General features: G+C 48.8%; 1 protein-coding gene across 1 annotated transcript in view; it reads left to right on the top strand.

The window, feature by feature from the left end:
* Positions 1-17536, top strand: part of mtrex (Mtr4 exosome RNA helicase) — a 187309-nt gene that overhangs the window by 143725 nt on the left and 26048 nt on the right. Inside the window, exon 23 of the mRNA XM_038790909.1 lies at positions 2270-2375. Within this exon, the coding sequence (XP_038646837.1) occupies positions 2270-2375 (106 nt within the window). The remainder of the gene's footprint in view (positions 1-2269; positions 2376-17536) is intronic.

Below are 17536 nucleotides of genomic sequence, written 5' to 3' on the forward strand. Positions count from 1 at the left end.
GTCCATCAGCCTTTCCTCATAAGATTTTCCCTCCATACCAGGCAACATCCTGGTAAATCTCCTCTGCACCCGTTCCAAAGCTTCCACGTCCTTCCTATAATGAGGCGACCAGAACTGTACGCAATACTCCAAATGCGGCCGTACTAGAGTTTTGTACAACTGCAACATGACCTCATGGCTCCGGAACTCAATCCCTCTACCAATAAAGGCCAACACACCATAGGCCTTCTTCACAACCCTATCAACCTGGGTGGCAACTTTCAGGGATCTATGTACATGGACACCGAGATCCCTCTGCTCATCCGCACTACCAAGAATTTTACCATTAGCCAAATATTCCGCATTCCTGTTATTCTTTCCAAAGTGAATCACCTCACACTTCTCCACATTAAACTCCATTTGCCACCTCTCAGCCCAGCTCTGCAGCTTATCTATGTCCCTCTGTAACCTGCAACATCCTTCCGCACTGTCTACAACTCCACCGACTTTAGTGTCGTCTGCAAATTTACTCACCCATCCTTCTGCGCCCTCCTCTAGGTCATTTATAAAAATGACAAACAGCAACGGCCCCAGAACAGATCCTTGTGGTACGCCACTCGTAACTGAACTCCATTCTGAACATTTCCCATCAACTACCACTCTCTGTCTTCTTTCAACTAGCCAATTTCTGATCCACATCTCTAAATCACCCTCAATCCCCAGCCTCCGTATTTTCTGCAATAGCCGACCGTGGGGAACCTTATCAAACGCTTTACTGAAATCCATATACACCACATCAACTGCTCTACCCTCGTCTACCTGTTCAGTCACCTTCTCAAAGAACTCGATAAGGTTTGTGAGGCATGACCTACCCTTCACAAAACCATGCTGACTATCCCTAATCATATTATTCCTATCTAGATGATTATAAATCGTATCTTTTATAATCCTCTCCAAGACTTTACCCACCACAGACGTTAGGCTCACCGGCCTATAGTTACCGGGGTTATCTCTACTCCCCTTCTTGAACAAAGGGACCACATTTGCTATCCTCCAGTCCTCTGGCACTATTCCTGTAGCCAATGATGACCTAAAAATCAAAGCCAAAGGCTCAGCAATCTCTTCCCTGGCTTCCCAGAGAATCCTAGGATAAATCCCATCCGGCCCCGGGGACTTATCTATTTTCACCTTGTCCAGAATTGCCAACACTTCTTCCCTACGCACCTCAATGCCATCTATTCTAATAGCCTGGGTCTCAGCATTCTCCTCCACAATATTATCTTTTTCTTGAGTGAATACTGACGAAAAGTATCCGTTTAGTATCTCGCTTATCTCCTCAGCCTCCACACACAACTTCCCACCACTGTCCTTGACTGGCCCTACTCTTACCCTAGTCATTCTTTTATTCCTGACATACCTATAGAAAGCTTTTGGGTTTTCCTTGATCCTACCTGCCAAAGACTTCTCATGTCCCCTCCTTGCTCGTCTCAGCTCTCTCTTTAGATCCTTCCTCGCTTCCTTGTAACTATCAAGCGCCCCAACTGAAACTTCATGCCTCATCTTCACATAGGCCTCCTTCTTCCTCTTAACAAGAGATTCCACTTCTTTGGTAAACCACGGTTCCCTCGCTCGACCCCTTCCTCCCTGCCTGACTGGTACGTACTTATCAAGAACATGCAATAGCTGTTCCTTGAACAAGCTCCACATATCCAGTGTGCCCAACCCTTGCAGCCTACTTCTCCAACCAGCACATCCTAAGTCATGTCTAATGGCATCATAATTGCCCTTCCCCCAGCTATAACTCTTGCCCTGCGGGGTATACTTATCCCTTTCCACACTAACGTAAAGGTCACCGAATTGTGGTCACTGTTTCCAAAGTGCTCACCTACCTCCAGATCTAACACCTGGCCTGGTTCATTACCCAAAACCAAATCCAATGTGGCCTCGCCTCTTGTTGGCCTGTCAACATATTGTGTCAGGAAACCCTCCTGCACACATTGTACAAAGAACGACCCATCTAATGTACTCGAACTATATCTTTTCCAGTCAATATTTGGAAAGTTAAAGTCTCCCATAACAACTACTTATAAACGCTTGGATGTTGTACATTTTGTTTAATGATTATATCAACTTGTTCACAAACTGTAGGACCTATCTTTCTTCACGAAGAGTGCTATATATTCAGTTTGTTATATGCAATGCAACTGTGTAGTAGCAAAGCATGAATTATACAAGTGACAATCCGTGCTTTCTCTGATTGGTATTAACCAGCTCACCTTTTCTCTTGTAGTGCGGATGAACTTCTTCTGACAGAAATGATGTTTAATGGGATCTTCAATGATCTGGCAGCTGAGCAGGCTACAGCTTTGCTTAGCTGTTTCGTATTTCAAGAGAAGGTAAGTGCACTTGCTGGCCCTTCTCCTTTCAGAAAAATGCATAGCAAAGTGATTCTCTGACGTAATTGAGATATGGATGGAAATTTGGGACATTTTGAAGTTTTTTTTCTGCATATACAGTAACTAATTTTGTCTTCAAATATAGAAGTTAGTTTTCATATCTGGAAATATCAACATTTTCAGTTTTTTCACTTTTATTGTCATGGCTTCCCCTGCCCTTGATGGCAATAAGCTCAACTGCAGTTGAATAAACTCAGTAATTTATCCGCCACAGTAATCTCAGTGGGTTATATAACTGTGAGACAGGGGTAAGGGAATGATCTAAGCCTCCCCATACACGACACTTTGTAGGATCTATATCCTTCCATCCTGGTGTTTGTGGGAACTTGTTGAACATAAACTGACTTCTCTGATTCCCACATTGCAATGCTGACTGTGCTTGAAAAGTATTTCATAAGCTGCAAAGTGCTTTGCAAAGTCCTTTGATAGTGAAAGACATTGGACAGAATTTACCAGCTGTTCGTGCTGGTGGGATATTCCGGTCCCACCAATGGGGCACGGGTTTCCTGGTGATGAGGGGTGCAGTCAATGGGGAAATCCTGTTGACAACGAGGATCGCAAAATCCCGCTGGCAGGCTGCCTCCGCTGCCAAAAACACACGGCCGGTTGCGCAGTAAATCCTTTCCTTCATCTAAATGCAAGTTTCTTCTTGCAAGTTAAGATCCGCTCACCCCAACAAGGATTATGGATCAGACCTGCATCTTTCCAAGTCTGTTGGATCATTTGCACACTAGGGAATATACATTCCAACTTGGCTGTTCGGAGACTCAATGCATTTCTAAATTGTGGTAAAATTTTTGAAATGTTAACGATTCAGCAAAGCTTGGTAATTGTGTCCCATGGCAAAAATAAAATCAAAACTTCCTGACTGGCACCTCAGATCGGTATAACAAATCTAAATTAAATCTTTTCATTATCCAACTTTATAAAATGCATTTCCAGGGCAGCACGGTGGCGCAGTGGTTAGCATTGCTGCCTCACGGTGCCGAGGTCCCAGGTTTGATCCCGGCTCTGGGTCACTGTCCGTGTGGAGTTTGCACATTCTCCCCGTGTTTGCGTGGGTTTCACCCCCACAACCCAAAGATGTGCGGGGTAGGTGAATTGGCCATGCTAAATTGCCCATTAATTGGAAAAAATGAATTGGGTATTCTAAATTTATTTAAAAAAAATAAAATGCATTTCTAGATATTTTGAAAAGTCTAATGTAAATATAGCTTTCTGTCAAAGATTCTATGGTGAACTTAAATGTGAACTCGGGATGATATTTCTACTTATGCTGTGAAGCTTGGACTGTATTAAACTGACTGTTGATTCAGTTAGTGTGACTGTTTGAATAAGGCAGTATATGTATATTCTGTATACTTCACAGCTGAACTATAAATTTATTAAATTACCATAATACATTCCAATGAAACGGTGGCAGCTTTCCGTCTTGTGATACGATAGTTTGCATCTTGGTGGTTAACTCTTGTGTTAGTCATCGCTTGCAGTCCCACTCAGGCATGGCAGTCACGTGTGCTGCAGAGGAAGACAGAGGGTTGAGAAGGTGCACAATTCACAGGCTTCTGTTTTCTCTGGGCCCTCTTCCAAACAGTCATCTCCACAAGCCATGGGCGTCACCGACTTCCTCCAAGCTGTCAGTGCCCATGACCTTTGTACTTGGCCTGTAGGTGTCCTTATAGTAGTGTTATGAACGCCCAGTGAACCAACAACCAGTTCATCGTACAGAAAATCCTTGGATATACAACTGGCATCTATCCGATTAGTGCGGCCGAGCCAGTGCAGATGTCACTGGCTTTGCAATGAGTGTACACTGAATGAGCATAGTGCAGGACCTCTGAGTTGGTGACCTGGTCCTGGGAATACATCAAAAAAGCAAAATTTGTAACTATTTAGCACTTTCTGTTTTCAAAACTTCTTTCAGGGTACCTGGACACAGATGGCTAGACCAGCTGCCCTTTCCTAACTGCTCATGAGAAAGTGGTGGAAATCTGCTGCCTTGAACCACTGCAGTGCATCTGGTGTTTGTGCACCTATAGTGCTGTTAGGAAAGGAGCTCTAAGGCTTTGACCCAGTGGCAGTGAAGAAATGAGAATTTAGTTCCAAGTCAGGATGGTGAGGAACTTGCAGGTGGTGGTGTTCCCACGTATCTGCTGCCCTTCTCTTTCTAGGTGGTAGAGGTCCTGAGTTTGAAAGGTGCTGCTAAGGAGGCTTGACGCGTTGCTGTAGTACATCTTATAGGTGGTACACACTGCTATGACTTTGTGTTAGTGGTGGAGATAGTGAATGTTTAAGGTCGTGGATGCGGTGCCAGTCAAGCTGGCTGCTTTGTCCTGGATGGTGTTGAGCTTCTTGGTGTTGTTCCTGCTGAGTGGTAAACCCCAGGATGTTGATAATGGGGACTTAGTAATGCTATTGAATGTTAAATTCTCTCTTGCTGGAGATAGATATTTCCTGGCACTTGGGTAGCATGAATATTACTTGCCATTTATCAGCTCAAGCCTGAATGTTGTTCAGGTCTTGTTATATATGGACACTATCCACGGAGTTGAGAATGGCACTGAAAATTGTGCGGTCATCAGCAAATATCCCTGCTTCTGACCTTATGATGGGAGGGATCGTCGGGCCTAGGATGCCTCTTAAGGAACTCCTGTATCAATGTCCTGGGACTGGGATGGTTGGTCTCCAACAACGACAACCATCTTTCTTTGTGCTAGATATGATTCCAACCAGAAAAGTGTTTCTCCCTGATCCCCATTTATGTCAGTTCTGCTCTGGCTCCTTGATGCCACACTCGATCGAATGCTGCATTGATGTCAAAGCAGTGACTCACACCTCACCTCCTGAGTTCAGCTCTTTTGTCCATGTTTGCCCAAGGCTGTATGACAGTCAGGGACCCAGAGTGTCAGTGAGTAGGTCAATACTTTGTTAAGGAACTTCCGGTGTGCACCATGGAGTGAGTGGTCACACAGAGGCAGCTCCTGCCCAAGGTTACAGAAAAGAGCTCTTTTTTAAGCAACACGGGTTGGAATTTCGATGAAAAGGCGTAGGTGAATGTTGGAGGAGTACTTTCCCCCAGGAATGGTATATTTCTTGGTTATCAGACCTTCAGAAACAGTGAAAGATTTGGCTGAAGCAGCAGCAGACAAAAGCCTCTGCAAGCATGCAGACGGGGGGAGGGCCAGCTTAGAGGCCTCAAGCTGACTTGAGGGCCTTTATGAAAGCTGAATTCTAGCAGCAGAGGGAAGAACTGAAAAGATCTCACCAAGGCCATTGAAGAAGCGGGGACGGACATCCGGTTGCGGTGATGCGGAGCTAAGCTGCACGTTCGGTGGCTCCCGCTATTTTCATACTTTGGGGCTCTTATAAGAGGCCGTAGTGGTGCTGTTTGGACTTTTCCCCGTGTGGGAACACTCCTTCTCAGATTCTCCACTGGTGGATGGCCTGGACTAGGAGTGGAGCGGTCAGAAAATCGGCTTTGGAGCAGAAAAAGGTGCGAGGCAGGAAAGGCAAGATGGCGGCTGGCGGGGAAGCAGCAGCGTGGCAGCAGCGGGCGCGGGAGCAGCAGGAGCTGCTTCAGCGCTCCTTTAAGGAGCCGTTTAAGGCCACTCTGGACAAGCTCATGGCGACCCAGACGGCTCAAGGTGCGGAGATCCGAGAGCTTCGACAAAAGGCCTCGGAGAGCGAGGATGAACTTCTGGGCCTGGCAGTGAAGGTGGAGTCGCACGAGGCGCTCCATAAGAAGTGGTCAGCGAAGCTGGAGGAGATGGAGAACCGGGCCCGTCAGAAGAACCTGCGGATTCTGGGCCTCCCAGAGGGGCTGGAAGGTTCGGATTTGGGGGTCTATGTGGCTATGATGCTGAACACGCTAATGGGTGCGAAGTCGTTTCAGGGACCCTTAGAGCTGGAGGATGCCCATCGGGTGCTGCTGAGGAAACCCAGGCCATATGAGCCGCCTCGGGCGGTGCTGGTCCGTTTACACCGCTTCGTCGACCGCGAGTGTGTGCTGCGTTGGGCGAAGAAGGAGAGGAGTAGCAAGTGGGAGAATATGGTGATCAGGATCTACCAGGACTGGAGTGCGGAGGTGGCGAAGAGAAGGGCTGGTTTTAACCGGGCGAAGGCAGTGCTCCACAAGAAAGGGGTCAAGTTTGGCCTGCTAGGGCAGCACGGTGGCACAGTGGTTAGCATTGCTGCCTACGGCGCTGAGGACCTGGGTTCGAATCCCGGCCCTGGGTCACTGTCCGGGTGAAGTTTGCACATTCTCCGCGTGTCTGCGTGGGTTTCACCCCCACAACCCAAAAATGTGCAGGATAGGTAGATTGGCAACTCTAAATTGCCCCTTAATTGGAAAAAATAATTGGGTACTCTAAATTTAAAAAAAAAAAGAAAAAAGTTTGGCCTGCTACAGCTGGCACGCCTGTGGGTCACTTAGAAAGACCACCAGCTATATTTTGACTCCCCGGAGGAGGCCTGGTCTTTTGTCCAGGCAGAGAAGCTGGATTTGAACTGGGGGCTGGGGAACGTTGTACACAGCCCGGAGGTTTTGTCCTCCTTGGTATCCTTTCGTTTTATCGGTTCTGTTGGATGATGTTGGTTTTTTGCCGTTCTGCCTTTGTTTTGTTTTGTTTGGATTTTTATTTTCATTCCCCGGTTGGGTGGGGTTCACTGTCCTGATGGGTCATGTGCCCGCCTTTTCCCCACGTTTTGGGGGGGGGGGGGGGGTTGGTAAGGAAGCGCAGCCCCGCCGCCGCTAGAGGAGTAGTGGGCGGGACCGTCACTGGGGGGGGGGGGGGGGGGGGGTGTTGCAATGGGGAGGGTCTTTGGGGTGGCGGGAGCAGCCGGGGTCAGCAGGAGTCGGCTGGCTTACGGAAGTACAATAGAAGGGGTTATGTAGCTGGGGGGGGGGGGGGGTGTGATGGTACCAGGTTGCTGCTGAAGTGGCGAAGGAGCTGGAGCAGGTAGAGGGGGTCGGGGTGGGGGTTTGCCGCTGTGGGGAACGGGCTGAGCGGGGGGTGCGGGCACGTGGCGGATTACGGGTGATGGCTAGTCGACGGGGAAGGGGGTAGGTGGTCCCCTGATCCGGCTGATCACCTGGAATGTGAGGGGACTGAATGGGCCGGTTAAACGTGTTCGCGCACCTGAAGGAGCTGAAGGCGGATGTGGCCATGCTTCAGGAGACGCACCTGAAGGTGGCGGATCAGGTTCGATTGAGGAAGGGATGTGTAGGCCAGGTGTTTCATTCGGGGATGGATGCAAAAAATCTGGGGGTGGCGATCCTGGTGGGGTTCGAGGCGTCGAATGTGGTGGCAGACAGTGGCGGGAGGTATGTGATGGTGAGTGGCAAGCTGCAAGGGGAGCGGGTGGTGCTAGTCAATGTATACGGCCCGAATTGTGGGGGGGGGGGATTTCAACACGGTGCTGGATCCGCCACTGGATCGATCCAGTTCCAGGATGGGTAGGAGGCCTGCGGCGGCTAAGGTGTTGAGGGGGTTTACGGACCAGATGGGAGGGGTGGACCCATGGAGGTTTGTGAGGCCGAGGGCCAGAGAATTTTCATACTTCTCCCATGTGCATAAGGCTTACCCCCGGATTGATTTTTTTTGTTCTGAGTAGGGCGCTGATTGCGAGGGTGGAAGATGCTGAATATTCGGCGATAGCCATTTCTGACCACACCCCGCACTGGGTAGACCTCGAGCTGGGGGAGGAGAGAGACCAGCGCCCGCTTTGGCGCTTGGAGGTGGGGCTGCTGGCGGACGAGGAGGTGGGCGGGCGCGTCCGAGGATGTATCGAGAGGAATCTGGAGGCCAACGACAATGGGGAGGTCCGAGTGGGGACGGTCTGGGAGGCGCTGAAGGCGGTGGTTCGGGGGGAGTTGGTCTCCATTTGAGCGTACCGGGAAAGAAGGGAGCGGAGAGAGAGGGAGAGATTGGTGGGGGAGCTGGTGAGGGTGGGCAGGAGATATGCGGCGGCCCCGGAGGAGGGATTGTTGCGGGAGCGGTGCAGCCTTCAGGCTGAGTTTGACTTGTTGACCACCAGAAAGGCGGAAGCTCAGTGGAGGAAGGCTCAGGGTGCGGTGTACGAGTATGGGGAGAAGGCGAGCAGGATGCTGGCACACCAGCTCCGTAAGCGGGATGCGGCTAGGGAGATTGGTGGAGTTAAGGATCGGGGAGGAAATGTGGTGCGAAGGGGGGTAGACATCAATGGGGTCTTCAGGGACTTCTACGAGAAACTGTATCGGTCTGAACCCCCGGTGGAGGAGGGGGGGGGGGGGCGCTTTTTGGATCGGCTGAGATTCCCGAGAGTGGAGGAGGGACAGGTGGAGGGTCTGGGGGCGCCAGTTGAGCTGGAGGAGCTAGTTAAAGGGATAGGGAACATGCAGTTGGGGAAGGCGCCGGGGCGGGATGGGTTCCCGGTTGAATTTTATAAGATGTATGCAGACCTGTTGGGCCCCCTGTTGGTTAGGACCTTTAACGAGGCAAGGGAGGGGGGGACTTTGCCCCCAACGATGTCTCGGGCGCTGATCTCCCTGATTCTTAAGCGGGACAAGGATCCCCAGCAGAGTGCCGATCTTACTCTTGAATGTGGACGCCAAGCTGTTGGCAAAGATCTTAGCCACGAGGATAGAGGACTGTGTGCCGCAGGTTATCCACGAGGATCAAACGGGGTTTGTGAGGCGGAGGCAGCTGAACACTAACATACGGAGGCTCTTGAATGTTATAATTTTATTATTATTATTTTTTTTAAAATAAATTTAGAGTACCCAATTATTTTTACCAATTAAGGGGCAATTTAGTGTGGCCAATCTACCTATCCTGCACATTTTTGGGTTGTGGGGGTGAAACCCAAGCAGACACGGGGAGAATGTGCAAACTCCTCACGGACAGTGACCCAGGGCCGGGATTCGAACCCGGGTCCTCAGCGCTGTAGGCAGCAATGCTAACCACTGTGCCACCGTGCTGCCCCTCTTGAATGTTATAATGATGCCGGCGGTAGAAGGGGAGGCGGAGATAGTGGTGGCACTGGACGCGGAGAAGGCTTTTGATAGGGTTGAGTGGGGGTACTTGTGGGAGGTACTGGAAAGGTTTGGGTTTGGGGAGGGGTTTGTCAGTTGGGTGAGGCTGTTATATGAGGCCCCGATGGCGAGCGTGGCCACGAATAGGAGGAGGTCAGAGTATTTCCAGTTACACCGAGGGACGAGGCAGGGGTGTCCCTTGTCCCCCCTACTTTTTGCGCTGGCAATTGAACCCCTGGCTATGGCGCTGAGGGAGTCGAGGAACTGGAGGGGGCTGGTGCGGGGTGGGGAGGAGCACCGAGTGTCGCTCTATGCGGATGACCGATTGTTGTATGTGGCGGACCCGGTGGGGGGAATGCCGGAGGTGATGAGGATTCTCCGGGAATTTGGGGACTTTTCGGGGTACAAGCTCAACTTTGGGAAGTGCGAGCTGTTTGTGGTGCACCCGGGGAACCAGGAGGGGCCGGGATTGGTAGGCTCCCATTGAAAAGGGTGGAGAGGAGCTTCAGGTACTTGGAGGTGCAGGTGGCCAGGAGCTGGGGGGCCCTGCATAAGCTTAACCTTACAAGGCTGGTCGAGCAAATGGAGGAGGAGTTTAAGAGGTGGGACATGTTGCCACTGTTTCTGGCAGGGTGGGGGGGGATTTGTACTAGAGGGACGGGCATAGTTTTTCTGTGCCAATGTCGGGCATTAATTCATTTCCTTTTCTGTGTATACGTGGGGGGAGGGGGGGGTGGTTTCTGTCCTGTAAATTGAAGGGACGGGCAGATGTTTTGGGGGAATGATGGGTGTTAGTTTATCTCTTCCACTGTGTCTGCGCGGGGGGGACTGTTCTTTCTGTTGTTTGTTTTAAAAAACATTTTTTTTAATTCTGTCTTTTTGTTGTTGATATTATGCAAAAATTTGAATAAAAATTATTTGTCACTTGATAGCATTGTTGATGACACGTTCCATCACTTTACTGATGATCAAGATAGCTGATGATTTGTTGTTGAGGTAGTAATTGGTTGGGTTGGATTTTTATTGCTTTTTGTGGACAGGACATAGTCATAGAATTTACAGTGCAGAAGGAGGCCATTCGGCCCATCGAATCTGCACCTGCTCTTGGAAAGAGCACCCTACTCAAGGTCAACACCTCCCCCTATCCCAATAACCCAGTAACCCCACCCAACACTAAGGGCAATTTTGGACGCTAAGGGCAATTTGTCATGGCCAATCCACCTAACCTACACATCTTTGGACTGTGGGAGGAAACCGGAGCACCCGGAGGAAACCCACACACACACGGGGAGGATGTGCAGACTCCGCACAGACAGTGACCCAAGCCGGAATCAAACCTGGGACCCTGGAGCTGTGAAGCCATTGTGCTATCCACAATGCTACTGTGCTGCCCTTACTTGGGCAACTTCCACTTTTTTGGCTAGATGCCAGTATTGAAGCTCTGTTAGAACAGGTTAGCAAAGGACAGGTTCTTTGTAATACAGCCAGGGCCCATACCGTTGCTGTATCCAATGCCTCCAGCCATTTCTTGATATTATGTGGCATGAGTCAAATTGTCTAAAAACTGACATTTATAATGGTGGGGACCTGAGAAGGACTTCTTTTTTTAAAAAAATGTATTTTGTTATAAACATGTATCAAAACAGGTGACAGTGAATAAACACCCCGGGAAATGTACTTTCCCACAATCAGCTATACAGTCTGCACAGATTGTCCCCCTTTTTCACCCCCCCCCCTCCCCCGACGAACAGCCCCTCAAACACGGTCACAAACATCCCCCACCTTTCCTCAAACTCCCCTGAAGAGCCCCTTAACTCGTACTTTATCTTCTCTAACCGCAGGAAGTCGGACAGATCACCCGACCAAACCACTACCCCGGTGGTGATGCCGACCGCCACTCCAGCAAAATTCGCCACCGTGTAATCAGAGGCGAAGGCCACAGCATCGGCCTTCTTTCTATCCATGAGCTCTGGCTCTTCTGCAAACCCAAATATCGCCACCAAAGGGGTCCGGGTCCACTATCCTGGCTAAGACCGCGAACACTCCTGCCCAGAATCTTCCAAATTTTTCGCAATTCTAAAACATGTGTGCATGATTCGCTGACCCCCGCCCACACCACTCACAGTCATCTGCTACCCCTGAAATAACCCACTCATTCACGCTCGTGTCATATACACTCTGTGCACCACCTTAAACTGAACTGTATCAGGCTCATCCTTGCACAAGCGGAGGCCCCGTTTACCCTATGCAGTGCCTCACTCCATACTCCCCAATTGATCTCTCCCCCCCCACCCCAACTCCGCTTCCCATTTCTCTTTGATCTTCACTACCCGCTCGCCCCCCTGCTCCCCCAGACACTTGTGTATATCCCCAATTCTTCCTTTCCCTTCTACAGCTGAGAAGGCCTTCTACATGGATTATCCATGAGAGACCTCTGGCTGACAATGGTTGCAAATACTTCACTGTTGTCTTTTGCACTTGATGTGATGGGCCTTGGCATCATTATGGATGGTGATGTTTCTTGAGCCACATCCTCTGCTTAATTGTTTAATTGTTGTGGCAGAACTTCAGAGCTTTGGTCTGATCCTTTGGTTATCGTATTGCTTAGCTCTATCGACAGCATGCTCATTCTACTGTTCACCATGTTTATAGTCCTGTGTTGACATTTCACCAAGTTGACATCTTATGTTTCGGTATGCTTGGTGCTGCTCATGGCATGTTCTCCTACACTGTCCATTGAACCAAGGTTGGTCCACTGTCTTGATGATAATCTTTATTGTCACAAATAGGCTTAGATTAACACTGCAATGAAGTTGCTGTGAAAAATCCCTAGTCGCCACATTCTGGCGCCTGTTCGGTTGCACGGAGGGAGAATTCAAAATGTTCAAATTACCTATCAGCATGTCTTTCGGGTGGTAAAGTTAGGGAAATACTGGAGCATGAGGTTGCAGACTGTGTTTCAGTACAATTATGTTGCTGCTGATGGTCAGCAATGCCTTGACAAATGTGCAGGTTTAGCTGCTGTTCTGAGCCTATCCCATTTGCCCGCTGGTAGTACCACAAATTACGAGAAATCAGAGCTTCAGTCTTATTTTTGTTCAAGGAGAAATTAATTATTCAGTTGCATATCTGTTTTCATGTTTTACATGGTCTCAGTTGCAAATCAGACACAATAGGCTTGTTATAGAATTCTGTACTTCAGAAACAATTGATAGGGCAGCAGACTGACAATGGGGCTGGAAGGCAAGATTTGTTGAATCACCTCTGTAACCTTCTATTGTCAGCTGCAGCAGCATGCAATCCTGCAAAAGAAAGGCCAAAGCACCTAACGCAAGGAAAAAAAGCGAATACTAAGCAGTTACAAACAAGAAACATAGAAAATAGGTGCAGGAGTAGGCTATTCGGCCCTTCGAGCCTGCACCACCATTCAATATGATCATGGCCGATCATGCAAATTCAGTATCCCACTCCCGCTTTTTCTCCATACTCCTTGACCCTTTTTAGCCGCAACGAAGTGCAGATTTCCCTTCCATATTAAGGAAAACTGAATGATCTGAGGGGAAGGATGGGTATGAAGTGGCACAGTGGTTAGCACTGCTGCTTCACACCGCTGAGGACCCGAGTTTGATCCCAGCCCCGGGTCACTGTCCTATGTGGAGTTCGCACATTCTCCCGTGTTTGCGTGGGTCTCACCCCCACAATCCAGAGATGTTCAGGATAGGTGAATTTGCCATGCTAAATTGCCCCTTAATTGGAAAAACAAATTGAATCCTCTAAATTTATTTATTTTTTAAATGAAGAGTGCAGCATGGTCATGAGGGTTATTTCTTGGAGCAAAATATGCTGTTTATCTGATTTGGGTGTAGATTGAATGATTAAAGGATATCATGGTTATTTGAATAGATTCACACACTGCATTAACTTACACATGGAGTTTCTTATTTTGTGTACAATATTTATACTTGAAAAATAGATCAGCAGACCCAAATTAAAGTACCGTGTGTGCATGAGTGAAGTAGTTTCAGGTGTAGACCTCCATTTTGCTGATTGCAATGCATTTTTATATATTTTTCTTGAGAAGGAAAGAAGAACTTGATATTTCATGACTTCAGAATATTCCAAACCATTTTTTGTCAGTGAAGTGGTTTTTGAAGTGTGGGACTGTTGGAATGTGGGACGACATGCAGCAGCGAATTTTAACATAGCAATGTCTCACAAACACCCATGAGATAAAATACTGGATTATCTTTTCTGGTAGTTTTGGATAAATGTTCACCAGAACACTGGAAAAAATCAGCTGCTTTTTTAATAATGGCGTGAAACCTTTTGTAACCAAAAGAGAGGGCAGACTGGGCCTCTGTTTCAACTCTCATCTGAAACACTTCCTCAGTATTGCAATCAAGTTTAAGCCTTGGCACAGAATTGGTATTACAAAAGGTCTTCAATGCTGTACTATTCTTGGTTATCAGCACAGCTGTCTGGAGTGGATTGTGAATCCATAACCGCTCTGACCCAGAAGAATACTACCAACATAGTCGTGGTTGATGGGCTGGTGTAATGAATGGTTCAGGCTCTGTTGGGAAGAATGGTTCAGCTAAATCATAAATACTTTGAATGTAATATAATATTTTTATTGTCACAAATAGGCTTACATTAACACTGCAATTAAGTTACTATGAAAAGCCCCTAGCCGCCACACTCCGGGTACACCGAGGGGAATTCAGAATGTTCAATTCACCTAACAAGCACGTCTTTTGGGATTTGTGGGAGGAAACCGGAGCACCTGGGGGAAACCCATAGAGACACGGAGGTAGTGCAGACTCCGCACAGGCAGTGACCCAAGCAGGAATCGAACCTGGGACACTGGGGCTGTGATGCAACAGTGCTAACCACTGTGCTATCATGCCGCCCACTATTGACATTGTGGGATGGCCAAATTCCAGATGTTAGAATTAACTCCAATCCTATATGAGTGGATTCCGAGCAGTCTGATGTAATACTTGGTGCAAATAGCCCGTACCCTGCTCTGGAATAAGTAATCTCTCAAGGTTATGAATGTGATCAACACCATCGGGCAGCACGGTGGTTAGCACTGCTGCCTCACAGCGCCGGGTCTGACTCCGACCTCGGGTGACTGCCTGTGTGGAGGTTGCACATTCTTCCTGTGTCTGCTTGGGTTTTTTCCAGGTGCTCCAGTTTCCTCCCACAGTCCAAAGATGTGCAGGTTAGATGGATTGGTTATGCTAAACTGCCCCTAGGTGGGGTTATGGGGATGGGGTGGAGATTGGGCCTAGGTAGGGTGCTATTTCCATAGGTTAGTGCAGACTCGATGGGCTGAATGGCCTCTTTCTGCACTGTATGGATTCTATAATTCCCCTGCCTCTCATTTTGAACTTCTTGCATTTTTCATGAGATTGGCAGAGAAGGGCATTTATAAAGCAATTAACTCGTGCTTACGCCAGAGAAGAGCTTTCCTAACATACAAATAGACTCAAATTCAAGGTCATAAGACTTCCATTTCTGTGCTTCCAGACATAGTCTAAAACAGTCTGTCTTCATGTGGATGCACAACACCACAAGATTAATCGCAGGAGATTTGTTTCCACACCATTTACAGCATTTTTGGTCAGTTATTGATCAAGCCTGTTTGACAACTGCAACCAATTCTCAGAAACAACAAATATATATTCTTTCCTTAACAGTGTCTATATTAAAATCATGATTTTTTTCTCAAAAAGAAACAAGCTGTCTATCACTGATAAGTCCATTTATTTCCAATTGTGAGTAAATCCTGTTCTGAAGAATCTTCGCTCAATTATGTGAAATGACAATCGCTTATTGTCACAAGTAGGCTTCAAATGAAGTTACTGTGAAAAGCCCCTAGTCGCCACATTCCGGCGCCTGTTTGGAGAGGCTGGTATGGGAAGTCGCCCCTCAGTCTCAGTCTCATCTGCTCCAAGGAAAACAATCCAAGTCGATCCAATCTCTCTTCATAACTAACACACTCCAGCCCAGGCAACATCCTGGTAAATCTCCTCTGCACCTTTTCCAGTGCTATCACATCCCTCCTATAATGTGGATTCCAGAACTACGCACAATACTCTAGCTGTGACCTAACCAACGTTTTATACAGTTCCAGCATAACCTCCCTGCTCTTAAACTCTATGCCTCGGCTAATAAAAGCAAGTGTACCATATACCTTCTTAACCACTGTATCCAGGTTCTCTGCTACCTTAAGGGACTGGTGCACATGCACACCAAGATTCCTGTGGTCCTCGGTGCATCCCAGGGTCCTGCCGTTTATCGTGTACTCCCTTGCCGTGTTTGTCCTGCCCAAGTGCATCACCTCATACTTATCCGGATTCAGTGTTTGCCACTGATCAGCCCACCTGATCAGCCTGTCCATATCCTCCTGTAATCAGACGCTATCATCCTCACTGTTTACCACCCCACCAATTTTCATATCATCCGCAAACTTGCTAATCAACCGTCCTACATTCATATCTAAATAATTCTAATAAATCACAAACAGCAAGAGGCCCAACACTGATCCCTGTGGGACCCCACTGGACACAAGCTTCCAGTCAGAAAAACATCCCTCGACCACCACCTTCTGCTTCCTGCCACGTAGCCAATTTTGGATCCAAATTTGCCAAATTATCTTGGATCCCATGGACTCAATTTCCCCTGTGCGGCCTTATCAAATGCCTTGCTGAAGTCCAAGTAGAATGCGGCAAATGCTTTTCCCTCATCTGCACATCTGGTCACCTCTTTGAAAAACTCAATCAAGTTGGTCAGACATGACCTCCTCTTAACAAACCACTGTTCTTGACTTCTACGAGGAACTGTACCGGTCGGAACCTCCGATGGGGAGAGAGGGGATGGAGAGCTTCATGAACAGGCTATGTTTCCCAAGGGTTCAAGAGGGGCTGGTAGAGGGGCTGGGGGCACCGATAGAGCTGGAGGAGCTAGTCAGGGGGATTGGACAACTGCAGTCAGGTAAGGCCCCGGGGCCGGACGGGTTCCCTGTGGAATTTTACAAAAAGTATGCCGACCTGGTGGGCCCCCTGCTGGTGCGAGCCTATAATGAGGTATTGGGGGGGGGGGGGGGGGGGGGGGGGGGGCTTTGCCCCCGCCAATGTCGCGGGCACTGATCTCTTTGATCCTAAAGCGGGATAAGGACCCCTTGCAGTGTGGATCATACAGGCCTATCTCGCTCCTCAATGTAGACGCTAAGTTGCTGGCGAAGATCCTGGCCACCAGGATAGAGGATTGTGTGCCAGGGGTGATACACGAGGATCAGACAGGATTTGTCAAGGGGCGGCAGCTCAACACGAATGTGCGGAGACTGCTAAATGTTATCATGATGCCGGCAGTGGAGGGGGAGGCGGAGATAGTGGTGGCGCTGGACGCAGAGAAAGCGTTTGATAGAGTTGAGTGGGGGTACCTGTGGGAGGTGCTGGAGCGGTTTGGATTTGGGGAGGCATTCATCAAATGGGTGAGGCTGCTCTACGCGGCTCCGATGGCGAGTGTAGTTACAAATGGAAGGAGATCGGAGTACTTTAGGCTCTACCGTGGGACCAGGCAGGGGTGCCCCCTGTCCCCCCTGCTCTTTGCACTGGCGATTGAACCTCTGGCTATGGCGTTGAGGGAGTCAGGGAGATGGAGGGGTCTGGTGCGGGCTGGGAGGAACACAGGGTATCGCTGTATGCGGATGACCTGCTGTTGTATGTGGCGGACCCAGAGGGGGGAATGCCGGGGGTGATGGAGCTGTTAGCGGAATTTGGGGGCTTCTCGGGCTATAAGCTAAATTTAGGAAAGAGCGAGGTATTTTTAGTGCACCCGGGAGATCAAGAGGAGGGAATTGGGAGGCTTCCCTTTAGGAGGGCAGTGAAGTGTTTCAGATATCTGGGGGTGCAGGTGGCCAGGAGTTGGGGGACTCTCCATAAGCTTAACTTCACCAGACTGGTGGAGCAGATGGAGGAGGAATTTAAAAGGTGGGACATGGTGCCGCTATCGTTGGCGGGTAGAGTGCAGTCCGTCAAAATGACGGTTCTCCCGAGGTTCTTGTTCCTCTTTCAGTGCTTGC

This window comes from Scyliorhinus canicula, chromosome 3 (genome assembly GCF_902713615.1).
Source record: "Scyliorhinus canicula chromosome 3, sScyCan1.1, whole genome shotgun sequence".
Lineage (NCBI taxonomy): Eukaryota > Metazoa > Chordata > Chondrichthyes > Carcharhiniformes > Scyliorhinidae > Scyliorhinus > Scyliorhinus canicula.